General features: G+C 41.4%; 1 protein-coding gene across 2 annotated transcripts in view; it reads right to left on the reverse strand.

The window, feature by feature from the left end:
• Nucleotides 1-15,342, reverse strand: part of fras1 (Fraser extracellular matrix complex subunit 1) — a 306,843-nt gene that overhangs the window by 178,062 nt on the left and 113,439 nt on the right. For both annotated transcript variants that reach the window (XM_085426433.1, XM_085426432.1), the window contains exons 9-11: nt 14,700-14,891; nt 5,396-5,485; nt 2,010-2,157 (exon numbers count right to left, since the gene is read on the reverse strand). In XM_085426433.1, coding sequence (XP_085282559.1) covers nt 2,010-2,157; nt 5,396-5,485; nt 14,700-14,891 — 430 coding nt within the window. The remainder of the gene's footprint in view (nt 1-2,009; nt 2,158-5,395; nt 5,486-14,699; nt 14,892-15,342) is intronic.

The raw sequence follows: 15,342 nt of genomic DNA on the forward strand, positions 1-15,342 counted from the left end.
ATGAAATCAAGTCAAATCAAATGAAGGGACAAGATGTTTGTTCATAGTCCTAATTCTGCTAAATGTGGGCAAGTTTTGGTTGGATGCAGGTAAACGGTTCATGAGAGTGAAGGAGTGACTGGATTTGCTGAAATGCTGATTAGGAAAAAGCAGCGTGAACAAAAACAACAGAACTGAATAGAATAATGTATTTATTTTTAGAATATTCTCAGTCTATTGTTTGAATTGGTCGACACCAGCATACACGCTTGTGAATATGATTAATGAGTGTGGTTTTTTGTGAATTTACTGCATAAATTAAATCATTTAGTGCAGATCTTTTTTTCCCTACTGGGCGCACTGGGTACTCAGATTAATAAAACAATCGGCTACTCCAGGATATTACATTTTACACATTTCCCATGTTGTTTTCCGTGTTGTGGACTAATTAGACTGTTTGTCTGAGAATATGCATACTTTAGATTTGAGACATTTGAATATTCTGCTGGGTAGAAATACAGTAAAAACTGAGAGAGCATGAAGACTGCCGAGGGACGTAAAACACGGAGACAATAAATGTGAATTAAACAGTTTCAACTATTGTTGTATCAAACTGAACCTTTGAATGGCGCAATGAAAAATGCCTCTGTTTCCCAGCTGTAATTAGTCACTCACGCAGCCAACCTGAATTACAAGTCTGCCTGAACTTAAACAATGTGGTCCCTGTGTTTAATTGCCTGTTAGGTTATTTATTTATATGAGAAAATGGTTATAATTGCTGGCTGTGAATATACCCATTTTCAGTCATTAAGACAGATGGAGCCGCCTCTTTCAAGGAGGGCGGTGAAACATAAGAGCTTTGATGTGGTTTACAGGAGGAAATCAGCTAGAAGCCATAATTCAATGTCACTGGAAGAATTTTTATTTCTTAATTTGTGGTATTTCCACTTGGAATAAGTTTTTATTTTCACCTGTTCGGGCCAAACTCACTGCTATTGACTCATCCTCTCATTTTCTTGCCAGTAAAAGTTTTTTCTCATCATTAATTGTTAAATAGGTTTATTTTCTGCCAAGGAGAAAGAGTGCAACCAGGAGGCAATACGATAAAAAATTAAAGCACCTACAGCAAAGAACAAAAAGGACCCAGAAATTCAACTCACATCACCACCAATGTTGTTGAACAACATTAGATTAATGCACACATTAACATCAATATTAATATGCCGACATGAATGAGAATTTGGCAGTGACAGAGTGAGGAAAGACTTTTTGTTACACTCTCAGTGTGTAGCTGATGACATGCTGACACACACGGAGCAGATCGCCTTACAGCACATTCATCACAAAGGAAAAACAAAAACGATGTTGCATGATTTCACTTTTTAGCCAAACAGCGTCTCGTTTACAGGGAACACGATTTTGATTACATACTTTCAGGATGAATGAACTGACAAACACATTTACACCTGAGCAGTACAGACGTGGCGTTTGATAACGAGGGGAGAAAAAGATAAAGAGCTCTGCTCAGGAAACGTTCTGGAGGGGGCAGAGATGTTTCACAGAATCAGAAACTCAGGTTTTCATTCATGACTCCTGATTTTTCACAAACAAAAATCAAACATACAAGGGGAAAAAGTCAATCAAAGAAAATCCACAAAAAACAGTTTCTTCGACTTTAGGCAGGCAAAGATAAGAAATCCAGTGTACCTTCAAACATTTCAATATGCCAGGTAGGACGTTTATACTTTAAAAACTGTTTTAAACTTTACTTTAAACTTTTATACGTTTTTAGTGAGTACTCTCGGACATTTTAATGGTTATGGTCGTCTCCATTGTCAAAATGATTCTGGTGAATGTATGAAACGGGTAGTTTTACAATTGGGTTATGGTTAGGTTTAGGCATTTGTTTTTGATGGTTAGGGTAAGTGGCTAGGGAAAGCAGTATGTCAAAAAGATGTCCCCACAAGATATGAATACCCGACATGCGTGTGTGTGTGTGTGTGTGTGTGTCACTTTTCCTGCATACATACCTTGGTGACACTCGGGGCAACATTGGCCGTCCTGAATGACAGCCAGGGTGCCCAGAGGGCAAGTACGGCAGGATCTCAGATAACAAGTCACCTGGGCATCGTGGCATTCACACTCACGACAACTGCCATCACTCCATCGAGCAAGGTTCTATAAAAGAGAGGACATAGTATTTGCAGCTGTAAATGGGAGGTTAATGTTCTCATTATGCTTAAAGTGTGACTGCGATAAAGGCTTTTATAGAGGACGGACAGAATGTGGAAAATACTGAAAAGAAAAGGATTTTGACTTTGAAGAAGCTGATTAACGATTAAAAAGGATGCCACACAGAGAAGGCCGTGGTCTGAATGCTAATGAGCTGCATGTGTCCGTTTTAAAAGAAGGCTGACAGTCACGACTCTCATATGTTTTTTGAAACAGAAAGAGTGAACTGACTGAGGCCCACTAAGGGGAGATATTCGAACAGGCGACAGCAGGAATGTCAGTCACAAAGGGAAAAGAGCCTCACATGGAAAACTGAAACATTTTTCAAGAACCTGTGAAGACTTTTCAAACTTTCTACTGTCCACACAGGGAACCAAGCAGATCGCTTTAAAAACTAACGTGTGCCGTCACCTGGCTCTGACACCAGCACTACCGTTATTTAAGAAATTCTACAGGTGTAAGAGCGAGTTTTCCTCATTTGCAGATAATAGGTTTTTTTCCTTGAAGAGTTTTAGACTTCAGTCCTCTGAAGAACGAGATGATCCAAAGCTTGTCTTTAGCTTGACGATGTAAGAGACTGATAAACCTTGATTTTATCAGTCTCTCACATCGTTTTTAAGTTCTGATCCACTCCTTTTTATACAACTACTTCAGTTCATTGATGTTTGTGGCCATTCATTTAAGCACAGCTCTTTTAAGGTCCCATAACAGCCTTTCAATCAAGGTCGAGGTCCAGACCTTAACTTGGCTGATTCTTTTTCTTAGTTGTAGGTTGCTGTTGTAGGTTTGTGGCTGTGCTTTGAATCATTGTTCTGTTGCATGACCCATTTTTGGCAAAGCCAAATGGCCTCACGCTGGACTCTAGAAAACTTTGGTATACAGAGGAGTTCATATTTGAATCAATGATTGCAAAGTGCACACATCCTTCAGCTGCAAAACAAGCCCAAATCATCACCTCTCCACCACTGTGCTGACAGCTGGTATGAGGTGTTTGCCCTGATTTGCTGCGTTTGGGGTTTACCAAACATGGCGCTGTGTGTTATGACTATTTTTCCAGAAGTCTTGTTGTCTGTTTGGATGCAATTTAGCGAACTGAAGTCACGCTGCCATGTTCTTTTTGGAGAGCAGAGGCTTTCTCGGGGCAACTCATCCAAAAAAGCTACACTTGTTTTTCTAATTGCACTTTAATATTTAACATGCTAACTGAAACCCGTAGTGTCTGAGATGTAGCTGCTTTTGCAGCTTCTCTCAGCATTGCACAGCCAGACCTTGGAGTGAAAGTCTGAGACATCCACTCCTGGGAAGATTCTGCTGTTGTGTTAACACACCTGATTGCTCCAGACGAGCACGCTGCCAAAACATCAGCTTTTGCAGAGGTGTTCACATGTGCCGATGTGAAGAATAATTGATTAGCAGCATGTAGCAGCTACCTACCCTCTTATGGATGGAAACCACAAGTTTCATCAGTTTTTCCATTTCATGGAGTCCTTAGAAAACTTTTTGTTTGCGTGATCGTACGTATGAGCACAGTTATAAGTACAAAATCAATCCGAGCTTAATAAGTTTGTTGTTTAAGTGACATTTGTAATTATTAATCTTTGTCTCTCTTCCACAGCATGTCTTTGTCTTCCTCCTCTCACCCCTACTGGTCCCAACAGACGGCCTCCCCTCCCTGAGCCTGGCTCTGCTGGAGGTTTCTTCCTGTTGAAGGGAGTTTTTCCTTCCCACTGTCGCCAAAGCACTCGTATGCTCACATATGGGGTCATATTATTGTTGAGGTTTTCTCTGTTCTCTTCATCTTACTGTAAGGTCTTTATCTTACAATATAAAGCACCTTGAGGCAAATGTTGCTTTATTCTGTGATATATAAATAAAATTCAATTCAATTCAACGGAAGTGAATCTATGCTATTTAATCCCAATCAGCTTTCTTTGCAGAGGTGAGAAAATAACTACCTGTGTGACAAATGATGTGAACAGCTTGGCTTAGCATCAAGAATAAAAGCAAAAACCTTTTTTATTCAGCTTGATCGATCTGTGCATGACGAGAAATCTAAAAATGTTATGGTGCCAGCTGATTTCTGCACACTCTTCTCTCACTTGTATTTAATCCATCTTTAAAACTTCATAAGTTAAAAATGATTTGGTCAATTAGCATAAGCCCCCCACACGCACAGTATAAATCTGAGCTGGGCTGAGAGAGAGAACCTTGGCTCAACAGGACACTTTATATTCATATCTGAGATATTCTTTTATGCAGGGCAGGTTGCAAACCTCTTTTTATTTATTATACTTAAGGTTGTAATAAAATGTTCCCATTTAGACCAATCACAGCTTCAAATAAACACCTGAAAACTGTTTCATTTCTTTCAGTTTCCCTGTAAATAGTCTGTTAATGTGCCTTTAAATCAACCAGAAGATAAGTGTTGGGTAAACACAGTTCATTATTCTAACTCATTAACGTCCCGAGCTGTTATTTTCCAAGTCACTCGTGAATTCAAACCAGTAATCATCCCGTCACAAACCTGCAGCTTTAACCTTTCGGTGACTCTCTCCCATCACAGGAAAATGCCAAAGCTGATACAACCGTGTATAAATGTGTGTAGGCGCGTAATAAGTATGCAGTATCTATCTGTTTTTATTTACTCGTGGTAAGATTAATTCCTCATGGGAACAAAGAACAATCTATTCAAAAGGATAATAGTTCTCCCGACACTCGCTCTGAGCCACAGCGTCGTTCACCATCCTGCAGCGCTACATTAGCATCGTCCCCATCAATGTGAAACAATTAAAGCTTTGCATTGTGGTTTTCCAGGTCTAACCTATGAATAATGAAGCTGAAGAGCCTCTAAAAGAACACAAACAAAAGATTGTGACCTAAAAAGCCCTGATTAATTTCACAGCTCTGTCCAAAAAAAACACACATGTTCCATCTGAATGCAACTGTAATTTCCAGTGTTTCGAGTTTGTGTTTGTGTAGCTTAATAGCGATGTGTTTGTTTTCGTAACAGCCTCCTCTGCAGAGAGACTTCATGCCACTTAGCTTCTTTTTTTCTTATGTAAAGGGAAAGAAGCCCTGTGGAGTCTTCGTCTCTCCCACACAGTAGGAATTCTTTGCCCGATTTTGCAATTTTGTTTATAAGCAAACAAGCTCAAAGTAAAATCTACACTTGTGATAGAAGTACCTTGTAGGATTTTCCCTTGTGCACACAGGAAGGTTTCGCAGACGAACACTCGGGGCAGCATTTCCCCGGCAGGTTAACGAGCTCAGATCCCTGAAAAAACAAAGAAAATGTACATTTTTATAAAATTCTCCTCGTGAAGTTACAGACGGCAGCTAAAAGAAAAGAGTACAGCACAAGAGAAAGCTATTTTGGAAATGATGAAGGAGAATAAAGGAGTAACGTGGAAAAGAAACAGAAAAAGAAGGAAACAGGACAAGAACAATGAAGGAAGGGGTAGGAGGGAGAAGGGAGTATGGTTGGAAAGGAGGAGGAAGAGAGCAGTAGACAAAAGAAAGTAAATTAATTAAAAAAGACTGGAAGAAGAGGCAGACAAAGGGAGGGAACAGAAAAGATAAAGGAAAAGAGAGCAAACCAAAGTATTTGCTGTTAATCTTCACATAGAAAAACAAGCCAAGATGAGTCAATCAAAACTCCTGAGTCATCTAAACAGCATAACGTGATGGTTATTCAGCTATAATTTGATTGCTGGTTGCTACTTATTAATAATTTAACTTTTTCCTCAAAAAAATTACAAACACTAGGAACTATTTTCTCTGCACCAAACTCCACCCACCAAGTTTCCTCTGCTCACTGAGGACAAGAAATTGGAAATCCACTCGTGTTTGTGACAGCATGACCAAATGAAAGTATTGCTCCATCCTCTTGAGATGTTAGGTTAGCTGTCGGGTACTGTAGCTACTTGATTCCTGTAAGTGGTGGATGTTGCTCTAAAATAAGCTAAACTAAGAGCGACAGTTACTCAGCTTCTCAGCTACTCAGCATTTCGCGGATTTTAACCCTTTATATCCCGGTTTCGTCACATGAGCGCACTGCTTTTTTTGCCCCAAAAAACAAAAAACTTGAATATTTTCCAAAAAAAACATTTGAGGTAATATTCAATTGTTATTATAATTAGGCCTTTAGATGGACTAAAGATTGGCACCAAGAGTCATTTCGATCGCCTTTTATTTTTTTTCCAGGAGCGCATTTCATAAAATGCACACTATCGACCACGCCCAAAAAGTGCTATAAAAAATTTATATATTAATATTTTATTCCACTTTAAATTAGCCAATCTTTTAGACCTACTTCTCCTTGAAATATTCATGTCAAGTTTTAATTACATTTCGCGGATTTTAACCCTTAATATCCCGGTTTCGTCACATGAGCGCACTGCTTTTTTTTGCCCCAAAAACATAAAACATAAAACATAAAATATTTTCCAAAAAAAACATTTGAAGTAATATTTTATTGTTATTATAATTAGGCCTTTAGATGGACAAAAGATTGGCATGAACATTAATTTCGATCCGGTTTTAATTTTTTTTCCAGAAGCCAAAAATGTCCCCAGGCGGCGCTGCTGCTCCTGCTCCCCCGGGGAGGAGTGCCTCTGCCGCGGGTGTGTTTCGCGCAGCGCCGGAGCATATGGTTCGGTTCCCGTGTCTGCAGCACACACTTCCGCTACCACGTGAAAACAAATACGTCATTTCCTGTTGATTAAAAAAAAAAAAAAAAAAAAATCAAACGAACCTAAGGGCAGAAAATGGTCCGGAACGAGCAGCGGGCCAAGCTGCTGCTGTACGCGGGAAATTAGTCTGCCTTTTCCGGGTATCTGTCTCGAGCAGGCCGCTGGAGAACATGTGTATGTTCCAGCAGGCGTCACATGTGGAGCAAGGGCGCCACCCGGTGGACAAATAAAAAAATTACAACTCTAAGGCCAGTACTGCAAGCGGAAGCGGAAACATAACCGAAGACGATCGATTTGACCGTAATTTTTTTGCCGTGAAAAATAGCGTTTATAATGGGTTTCAATGGGGCACAAATCGACCACTAGGTCCAATAGCGTAAGTTTATCGCTAGCTTAGCCACTGAAGCTAATTTCCGGAAGTCATACTGAAATTTTAACAGTAAATGTGACCGAACTTTTTTTTGCAGACTTTCGCTATATTCCATTCAACACTGTGCAAATGGCATGTAATCGAAATTTGAAAATAGCCACAAATCGACCCAAGACTCTCCAGGGGTTAAACCCATAACCTTTAACAATCAAAGAAAGGATTTGTTGCCCGGACACTGAACTGTGTGCTGTTGGACTCAGGCCGTATTATTTACCCAGGGAATTCTCTCACGTCATCTTGGTGGCTGTTTATGTACCCCCCTCTGCTAACCCCACAGCTGCATGTGACACTATCCACTCTGCCATAGCTCGGCTACAGACTCAGCACCCGAGTGCCTTTATTGTGATCTCGGGTGACTTCAACCATGTATCACTGGACAATACACTACCAACATTCAAACAATATGTGGACTGTCCCACCAGGGGAGAGAAAACTTTAGACTTACTGTATGCTAACGTCAAGGATGCATACAGCTCCTCCTCCCTCCCCCCACTTGGTAGGTCAGATCATAACCTGATTCACCTCACCCCCCGCTATGTGCCAATTGTGAGGAGGGAACCTGTGACCACCAGGACTGTTAGGAGGTGGTCAGAGGAGGCAATAGCGGAACTACAGGGCTGTTTCGAGGTGACCGACTGGGAAACACTCTGTGAGCCTCACGCCGAGGACATCAATGGGCTTACTGAGTGTATCACAGACTACATAACTTTCTGCACCGACTCCATTGTTCCAGCTCAGACTGTTCATTGTTACCCAAATAACAAGCCGTGGGTGACTAAGGACATCAAAGCCCTCCTCAACAACAAGAAGAGGGCTTTCAGAGGGGGCAACAAAGAGGAGGTGAGGAAGGTCCAGGTGTTACTAAAGGACAAGATCAGAGAGGCTAAGGACAATTACAGGAGGAAGCTGGAGTGGAAACTCCAGCAGAACAGCATGAGAGAGGTGTGGAGGGGCATGAAGACCATCACTGGATTCAGGCCAACCAACAGCAGGGGAGCTGAGGGAGGTGAGAATAGAGCCGACGAGTTGAATCTGTTTTTCAATAGATTCGACACCACAGTGTCTGCTCCCACCCCCACAACCTCACCTGCAGTCAGCCTGGAATCCAGAGCCACACCACTGTGCCAGCCTCTCTCTTCACATGTTGCCTCCTGTGAGATTCCTGACACCCCTCCCCCACCCATCACCTTCACTCAATACCAGGTTGAGATGCAAATGAGGAGACTTCACTCAGGCAAGTCTGCTGGACCAGACGGAGTGAGTCCCCTTGTCCTCAAGGCCTGTGCCCCCCAGCTGTGTGGAGTCTTTCATAAACTGTTTATGCTGAGTCTGAGTCTGCAGAGGGTCCCGGTGATGTGGAAGACATCATGCCTCGTCCCAGTGGCCCCCAGGATTACAGGCCCGTGGCACTGACCTCCCACATCATGAAGACCCTGGAAAGGCTCATCCTGGACCAGCTGCGACCCATAGTAAGACCACATCTGGATCCCCTTCAGTTCGCTTATCAGCCTCGTCTCGGAACAGAGGACGCCATCATCTACCTGCTCAATCGTGTCTACACCCATCTGGACCAGCCGGCGAGCACTGTGAGGGTCATGTTTTTTGACTTTTCCAGTGCTTTCAACACCATCAGGCCGACCCTCCTGGGTGATAAGTTAGCAGCGATGCAGGTGGATGCTTCTCTGGTGTCCTGGATTGTTGATTACCTGACAGGAAGACCACAATATGTACGTCTCCCACAGTGTGTGTCTGACAAGGTGATTGGCACCACAGGGGACTGTCCTCTCCCCCTTCCTCTTCACCCTCTACACCACAGACTTCAGCCACTGCACAGAGACCTGCCATCTTCAGAAGTTTTCTGATGACTCTGCGGTGGTTGGATGCATCAGCAGGGATGATGAGACAGAGTACCGGGCTGTGGTCGACTCCTTTGTCACGTGGTGTGAGCAGAATCATCTGCAGCTCAACGTGGCAAAAACCAAGGAACTGATCGTGGACTTCAGGAAGACCAGGAAACACTTGACCCCTGTTTCAATCCAGGGGGTCAGTGTTGACATTGTGGAGGACTATAAATACCTTGGAGTACACATTGACAATAAACTGGACTGGGCTAAAAACACCACAGCACTTTACAGGAAGGGCCAGAGTCGTCTCTATTTTTTGAGGCGACTGAGGTCCTTCAACATCTGCCAGAAAATGCTGAGGATTTTCTATGAGTCTGTTGTGGCCAGTGCGATCCTCTATGCTGTTGCATGCTGGGGGAGCAGGCTGAGGGTCGCAGATGCCAACAGACTTAATAAACTGATCCGTAAGGCCAGCAATGTTGTGGGGATGGAGCTGGACTCCCTCAAGGTGGTGTCGGAGAGGCGGATGCTGTCCAAGATAAAGACAATGTTGGATAACACCTCCCACCCACTCCATGACATGCTGGTCAGTCACAGGAGCTCGTTCAGTGAGAGACTGAGATTACCGAAAAGCACCACTGAACGACACAGGAAATCATTCCTGCCTGTGGCCATCTCCCTGTACAACGCATCCACTTAACACACTGTTTGCTGCTACAACTACACATGTTTCTTTTCCAAATATTTATTTATAAGTGACTTATGTATGTATGTATGTATATATATGTATATATTGTACTATTCTTAGTTAGCGTATTGTCTGTCTTGTCTTAATGTTGGTTTAAAATGGAGCACTGTAACAAAAAATAATTTCCCCCAGGGATCAATAAAGTATTCTGATTCTGATTGATTCTGATTGTCTTAATTGTTTTGTGCACACACACTCACGCGCACACACAAACACACAGTGGAAATTGGCTCTGTCTTCTCTGCACGGTGACCTTGTTGAGTTCAAAGTTGGAAAAATGCCAGTTATGCTACTTAGAGCTAACGACACTTAGCAGCTGTAATTATCGCCATACAGCATGATTAATGAGGGCTTATTTGGTCGTGGTCGGGGATATTAAAGCAATATTATTAAATCTGCTTGATGTAAAACTGGATGAGGTGTTGAGTCAACGTGGCGTGGAGCCTAAAGCAGGGGGACTGAAGCAACTATGGGAACACCGGCTAATAACTTTAACAAATCCTCTAGGCTGTTTTGTTCAAACACACTCACCTACATTCCTGCCAAGTCTGACCTTTGATGACTTAACATGAAGGCTATTATTGCTTCAGCTGTTGCACTCTGACTTTTAAAGATCCTTTTAATAACACTTTACATGACGTTCTAGACCAGGGGCGTCCAACTCCAGTCCTCGAGAGCTACTGTCCTGCAGGTTTTAGACACATCCTTGTTCCGACACACCTGAATCAAATGAATGGCTTGTTATCAGGCCTTTCCCAACCTTAAGGGCATGCTGAAGAGGTAATCCAACCATTTGATTCAGCTGTGTTGGAGTAGGGATGCATCTAAAAGCTGCAGGACAGTAGCTCTCGAGGACTGGAGTTGGACACCCCTGTCCTAGACCAAACCCATCTGATGGAAACACATATCAAAAAGAAAAATATGTATTTATTAATATTTATATTTCAAAACACTGGCATCAGTTCAATAATGTAAAAATGTCATTTTTACAGTGAGTTTAAGGACACGGTCCAAACTGTTCATCCAAAAGGACATCATGCTGCGGTTTACATGGTTTGCATTAACAGATACATTTTGAATAAAAGAGGAAATCACTATAACTTAAACTTAGATCATTCCCAAATGATTTTGGATCAAATTTAGCATCTTTGTATTTCCATAGACTAACGAGGATGCTAACTAGTAGGACCTTCTTTTTCATCATCATGTTCAGGGTTTTCATCACTGCACTGTAAACTTGTCTGAGTCCATCATGTAGTAGAAACTACCAGGATGGGCAAAAATACACTTCTTTGCGTGGTCTGTATGTACAATGTAACAGGGATATATTTATATGATTGATGTGTATTTTTAATATGACTGTCAATTCTAATGTGTGTTTTCTACAACATTAGCTGTAGCTGTTAAGCTGCCAAATACTCAACCTCGACCTACAGTCAGCAACATAAGTGTTTAGACCAAGGATAGGCAACACTAGGCCTCGAGTGTCGGTGTCCTGCAGGTTTTAGATGTGTCCTTGATCCATCACAGCTGATTCAAATGGCTAAATTACCTCCCCAACATGTCTTGAAGTTCTCCAGAGGCCTGGTAATGAACTAATCATTTGATTCAGGTGTGTTGACACATGGTGATATCTAAAACCTGTAGGACACCGGCCCTCGAGGTCTGGAGTTGCCTACCCCTGGTTTAGACAGTGACACAGTTGTTATAATTGTGCCTCTGTACACCACTGCAGTGGATTTTAAATCAAACATACAAGTTGAAATAAGACGAAATCGCCTGACTCAAAGCTGAGAGCTCTCAACTTCTGCTTTTGATGGAGATGTAACTAAAACATTTAAACAGATTTTAAGACATTTGATACGTTTTAAATGGTCTGGCATTTATGTAGCACTTTCTCAGTTTACTTCACTACAAGCCACATTGACACAGCACTTTTTAATTCCTGCATTTAGTGCTTTATGTACAACGCATGCTGTTGCACACCCACAGGTGCATCGGGAGGGAATCTGGTGCTTAGTATACTGCTCAAGAATATTTCAACACATGCTGTGAAGAGGTAGATATCGGAACAAAGCCACAAACACCCAAAACTTATTACTTAACGTATTGGTAAAAGTGCATTTTAGAGATTTTAATACCTTTTAAGAACCAGTAGATACTCCATATTTAACACTGACACTGTATTACTGTCTTAAGAGATGCTATGCATTTAGCAGAGGGGTTCAGCCTGGGGTAGGTTTAGTGTAGCTGAGCGCAAGTCATATTTTTCATCTAGTGACAAGCTCTAGGGCCAAGTTTCTTTCACAGACCATTAGTTTCATCTTTTCTTTCAATTTACTTCATCTCAACTGAGTGAATCACCTGTGATGGAATCAGCCAACCTCATAACCTCAAATGATCGCCCTTCCTCCCATTCCACCAAAGTGTACGTTTAAACTGGTAAATTTCACTGTGGCAAATACAGGAAACTGAACAAAGTAACAGTGACATCTTCCATTAACTTTTAAGTAGCCTATTTAAAAGAAAGGAAATGGGATTTCAGGGTGCTGACAGGTTGCATCAATAGGCCAAGGGTTTGACAGCAAGGGTAAGCCTTGAGGAAAGGTTAAGCAGGGGGGGGTCTGCAGGAAAAGCATAGTTTTATATGATCATAAAGGAATCCTGAGACCAGTAACGATGCTGCAAACTCAAAACTGAGATCATAAAAACACAAGAATAAAATTATACAAACATCGAACACAGGTATTACCCATTAGCAGGAACATTAGGGGTAATTATGTAAAGAAAAGCAACACAGCCAGAGTGACATGTTCATTTTAAGCCTTCAAGCCTGTGTATCATTCAGGTTGTTGAAGGGAAAAAGACACAATTGTCTCCAAAAGCTTTATACATGCAGATCTGTTGGACACAACAGCTGTGAGGAAAGAGCTCATTTTTGAACCAACACGCTGGTGACCAAATCTGAATGACAAAAGCATATTTAAAATACAACACATTAGACTAATGGTGCTTTGTTTTCAATCACAATTCAAATGTTCCATTTACAAACTGCAAACAGCGCTAACTTCTCATCACAGGATGTTTGTCAGTTTTGCAAATTAGCGGGTTCATAAATTTGAACCCTTTATGTTGGGAGATGTTTTTAGAATTGGTTCAATTAGCTAAACTGTTCATTGTACCAATGTTTATAAAAACAGCTTAATGGTTTACTGGTTTCACCCGACATCAGTCTAACCATGTGCTTCCAGTAAAACTGGCACAATGTTAAACAAATCCAGGAAGGTGTGTCAGTGAGGGCATGTTGCTATTAAGATTATATGATTATTAATATTATGAAATGTAACCTTATGAATGGCCACCAAGGCTGAGTCATATTCCCGCAAGCGTGTGGTGCAAGGAGGAGGAAAATTGTAACAAAGCTCAAGAAATAAATAAAACGGAATTCAGGGAACATGAGCGAAGACACACGGTTAAACTTTATATTAATAAACTACTGGTGACAGCATGACATTAACCAAATAGTCAGTATAACAGCAAAGATTACAGAGCTTTACTGTAACTTAACAGTGAAAGTTTCTTGATGCATTTTCAATCATCCAGGTAAGTAAATCTCCAAAAGTTGATTCTGTTCATCTGGACGCAGCGTTTTGTGGGAGAAACGTTTCGTCACTCATCCAAGTGACTTCTTCAGTCTCAGCTGACTGAGAAATTTCTTACAGTGTAGCCAATCATGTCAAAAAACTGAAATACTATGAATTGCTTTTTCCTTAGATCTTACATACACACATGTTAAGTGATTTATTTTAACCACCTAGGACCTTACGTCCACATATGTGGACACCACATTTTGGGTCGTCTAGACCAAAATACTGAATTTTGCTCTACATGGGCCTGAAATCCACTTATGACGACATTATACTGCCACTGTTATATCGAAATTTAAAGTGAATGTCCTCACATGTGGATCTCCAAAAAATTTTTTTAAAAATCTGGTAATTCTTTGTTTTTGCATTCATCAGGTCCCAATCAGCCCAAATATCAAAGAGAAATTAAAAATGCATGCCATGAAAGAGTTTGGGTATTAGGAGGTTAAGGCCTATTATGGTTTAGAGGTCATCAACAGACTCTAGGAACCTGATTTACATAAGAAATGCAAAATTTAGTTTCATCTAAAAAAAAGAGGACTTTGGCTCTCCAAGCAGCAGCCCAGTTCTCTTTTTGCTCAGCCCGTCGTCTCAACACAGAGATTAGGGATGTGATCGCAGGATGGATGGTAGGAGGACGATCATCACCTAGACAACTATGATGTCGGCAGTCTTCCCCGTGATTTTGGTTGTGTGTACTGAACTAGATAAAGAGATGCGTGCCATTTATACTATCTGAATAAAAATCTAATCAACCTCAAAATAATTTGAGATACTCAGTTTCTGATTTTATAAGCTATGAGCCATAAAATATATCATATATAAAAGCATCCTGAGTAATGTGTATATGTATATATAAAAGTTTACCCTTTTGAATTAAATAAAAATGCATAAATAAACAAAACTTTTTTCCGAGATGCAGTGGGATGTCTCAGCGCCCCTACAGCTGTCCTGCTTATGTGGAAATTCATTTAAAAAAATAAGAGATGACCGTTTTCCAGCCTAAAACAGAAGCTGTGACCTGAGGAAATGTTTGTGAATTTTAACCTTGCATCCACAGATTTTTAAAATCGGGCCAGTTTTGCCTCTGGGCTTCAACGAACATTTTTTTTTCCCTTTCGGGCTCACCTGTGGGCATTCGACACGTCCACACTCGGCCCTCTGACAGAGGACCTGACCCCGGCTGCAGGTACAGAACTCGCAGCCGGTGCTGTTCCACATGTCTCCATGGTAACGCACTGCGCCCTGGTACTGGCAGCTTCCCTTAGCAGCAGCGCATTCAACACAGCACTGCCCGGTACGCTTCACTTTGGTCTGCCCCTGTTTGGAGGCAGGATAATGTTATTTACAGATGATGAAAGAATGCAAACTGAGCAGCGGGAGAAGACGACGGAAATCCAAGGAGCTTATAAAAATGCTGGTTTTGTGCATCTCTGTTTCAGCAGAGAGAGATAAGAGGAGCGAGGGAAGAGAGAGTATGTGTTTTGCATTATTAAGGGGAAAGACACCAAGCGGAGTGGGCCGCCAGACCGTTCTTCTAACTTTATTTGAAAGTGCACAGAGGTGTGCTTTTCCTGACACTGCAGATGTCACGCTTACTCTGTGTCTCAGCTCTGACAGCTACTGTAGTTTATTTTGACACAATCTCACACAATCTCACAAAACCATCAACTGCAGGACTTTGAAATATCAGGAAAAGTGGATGCAAACTGTTTTCGAGTCATATTAAGAAAATACTTTAAAAAAATAAATAAATTACACATTTGTGAAC

Source organism: Rhamphochromis longiceps, linkage group LG12 (assembly GCF_057381845.1).
Source record: "Rhamphochromis longiceps isolate RC_006_pf linkage group LG12, R_longiceps_female_GT1.1, whole genome shotgun sequence".
Taxonomy (NCBI): Eukaryota; Metazoa; Chordata; class Actinopteri; order Cichliformes; family Cichlidae; genus Rhamphochromis; species Rhamphochromis longiceps.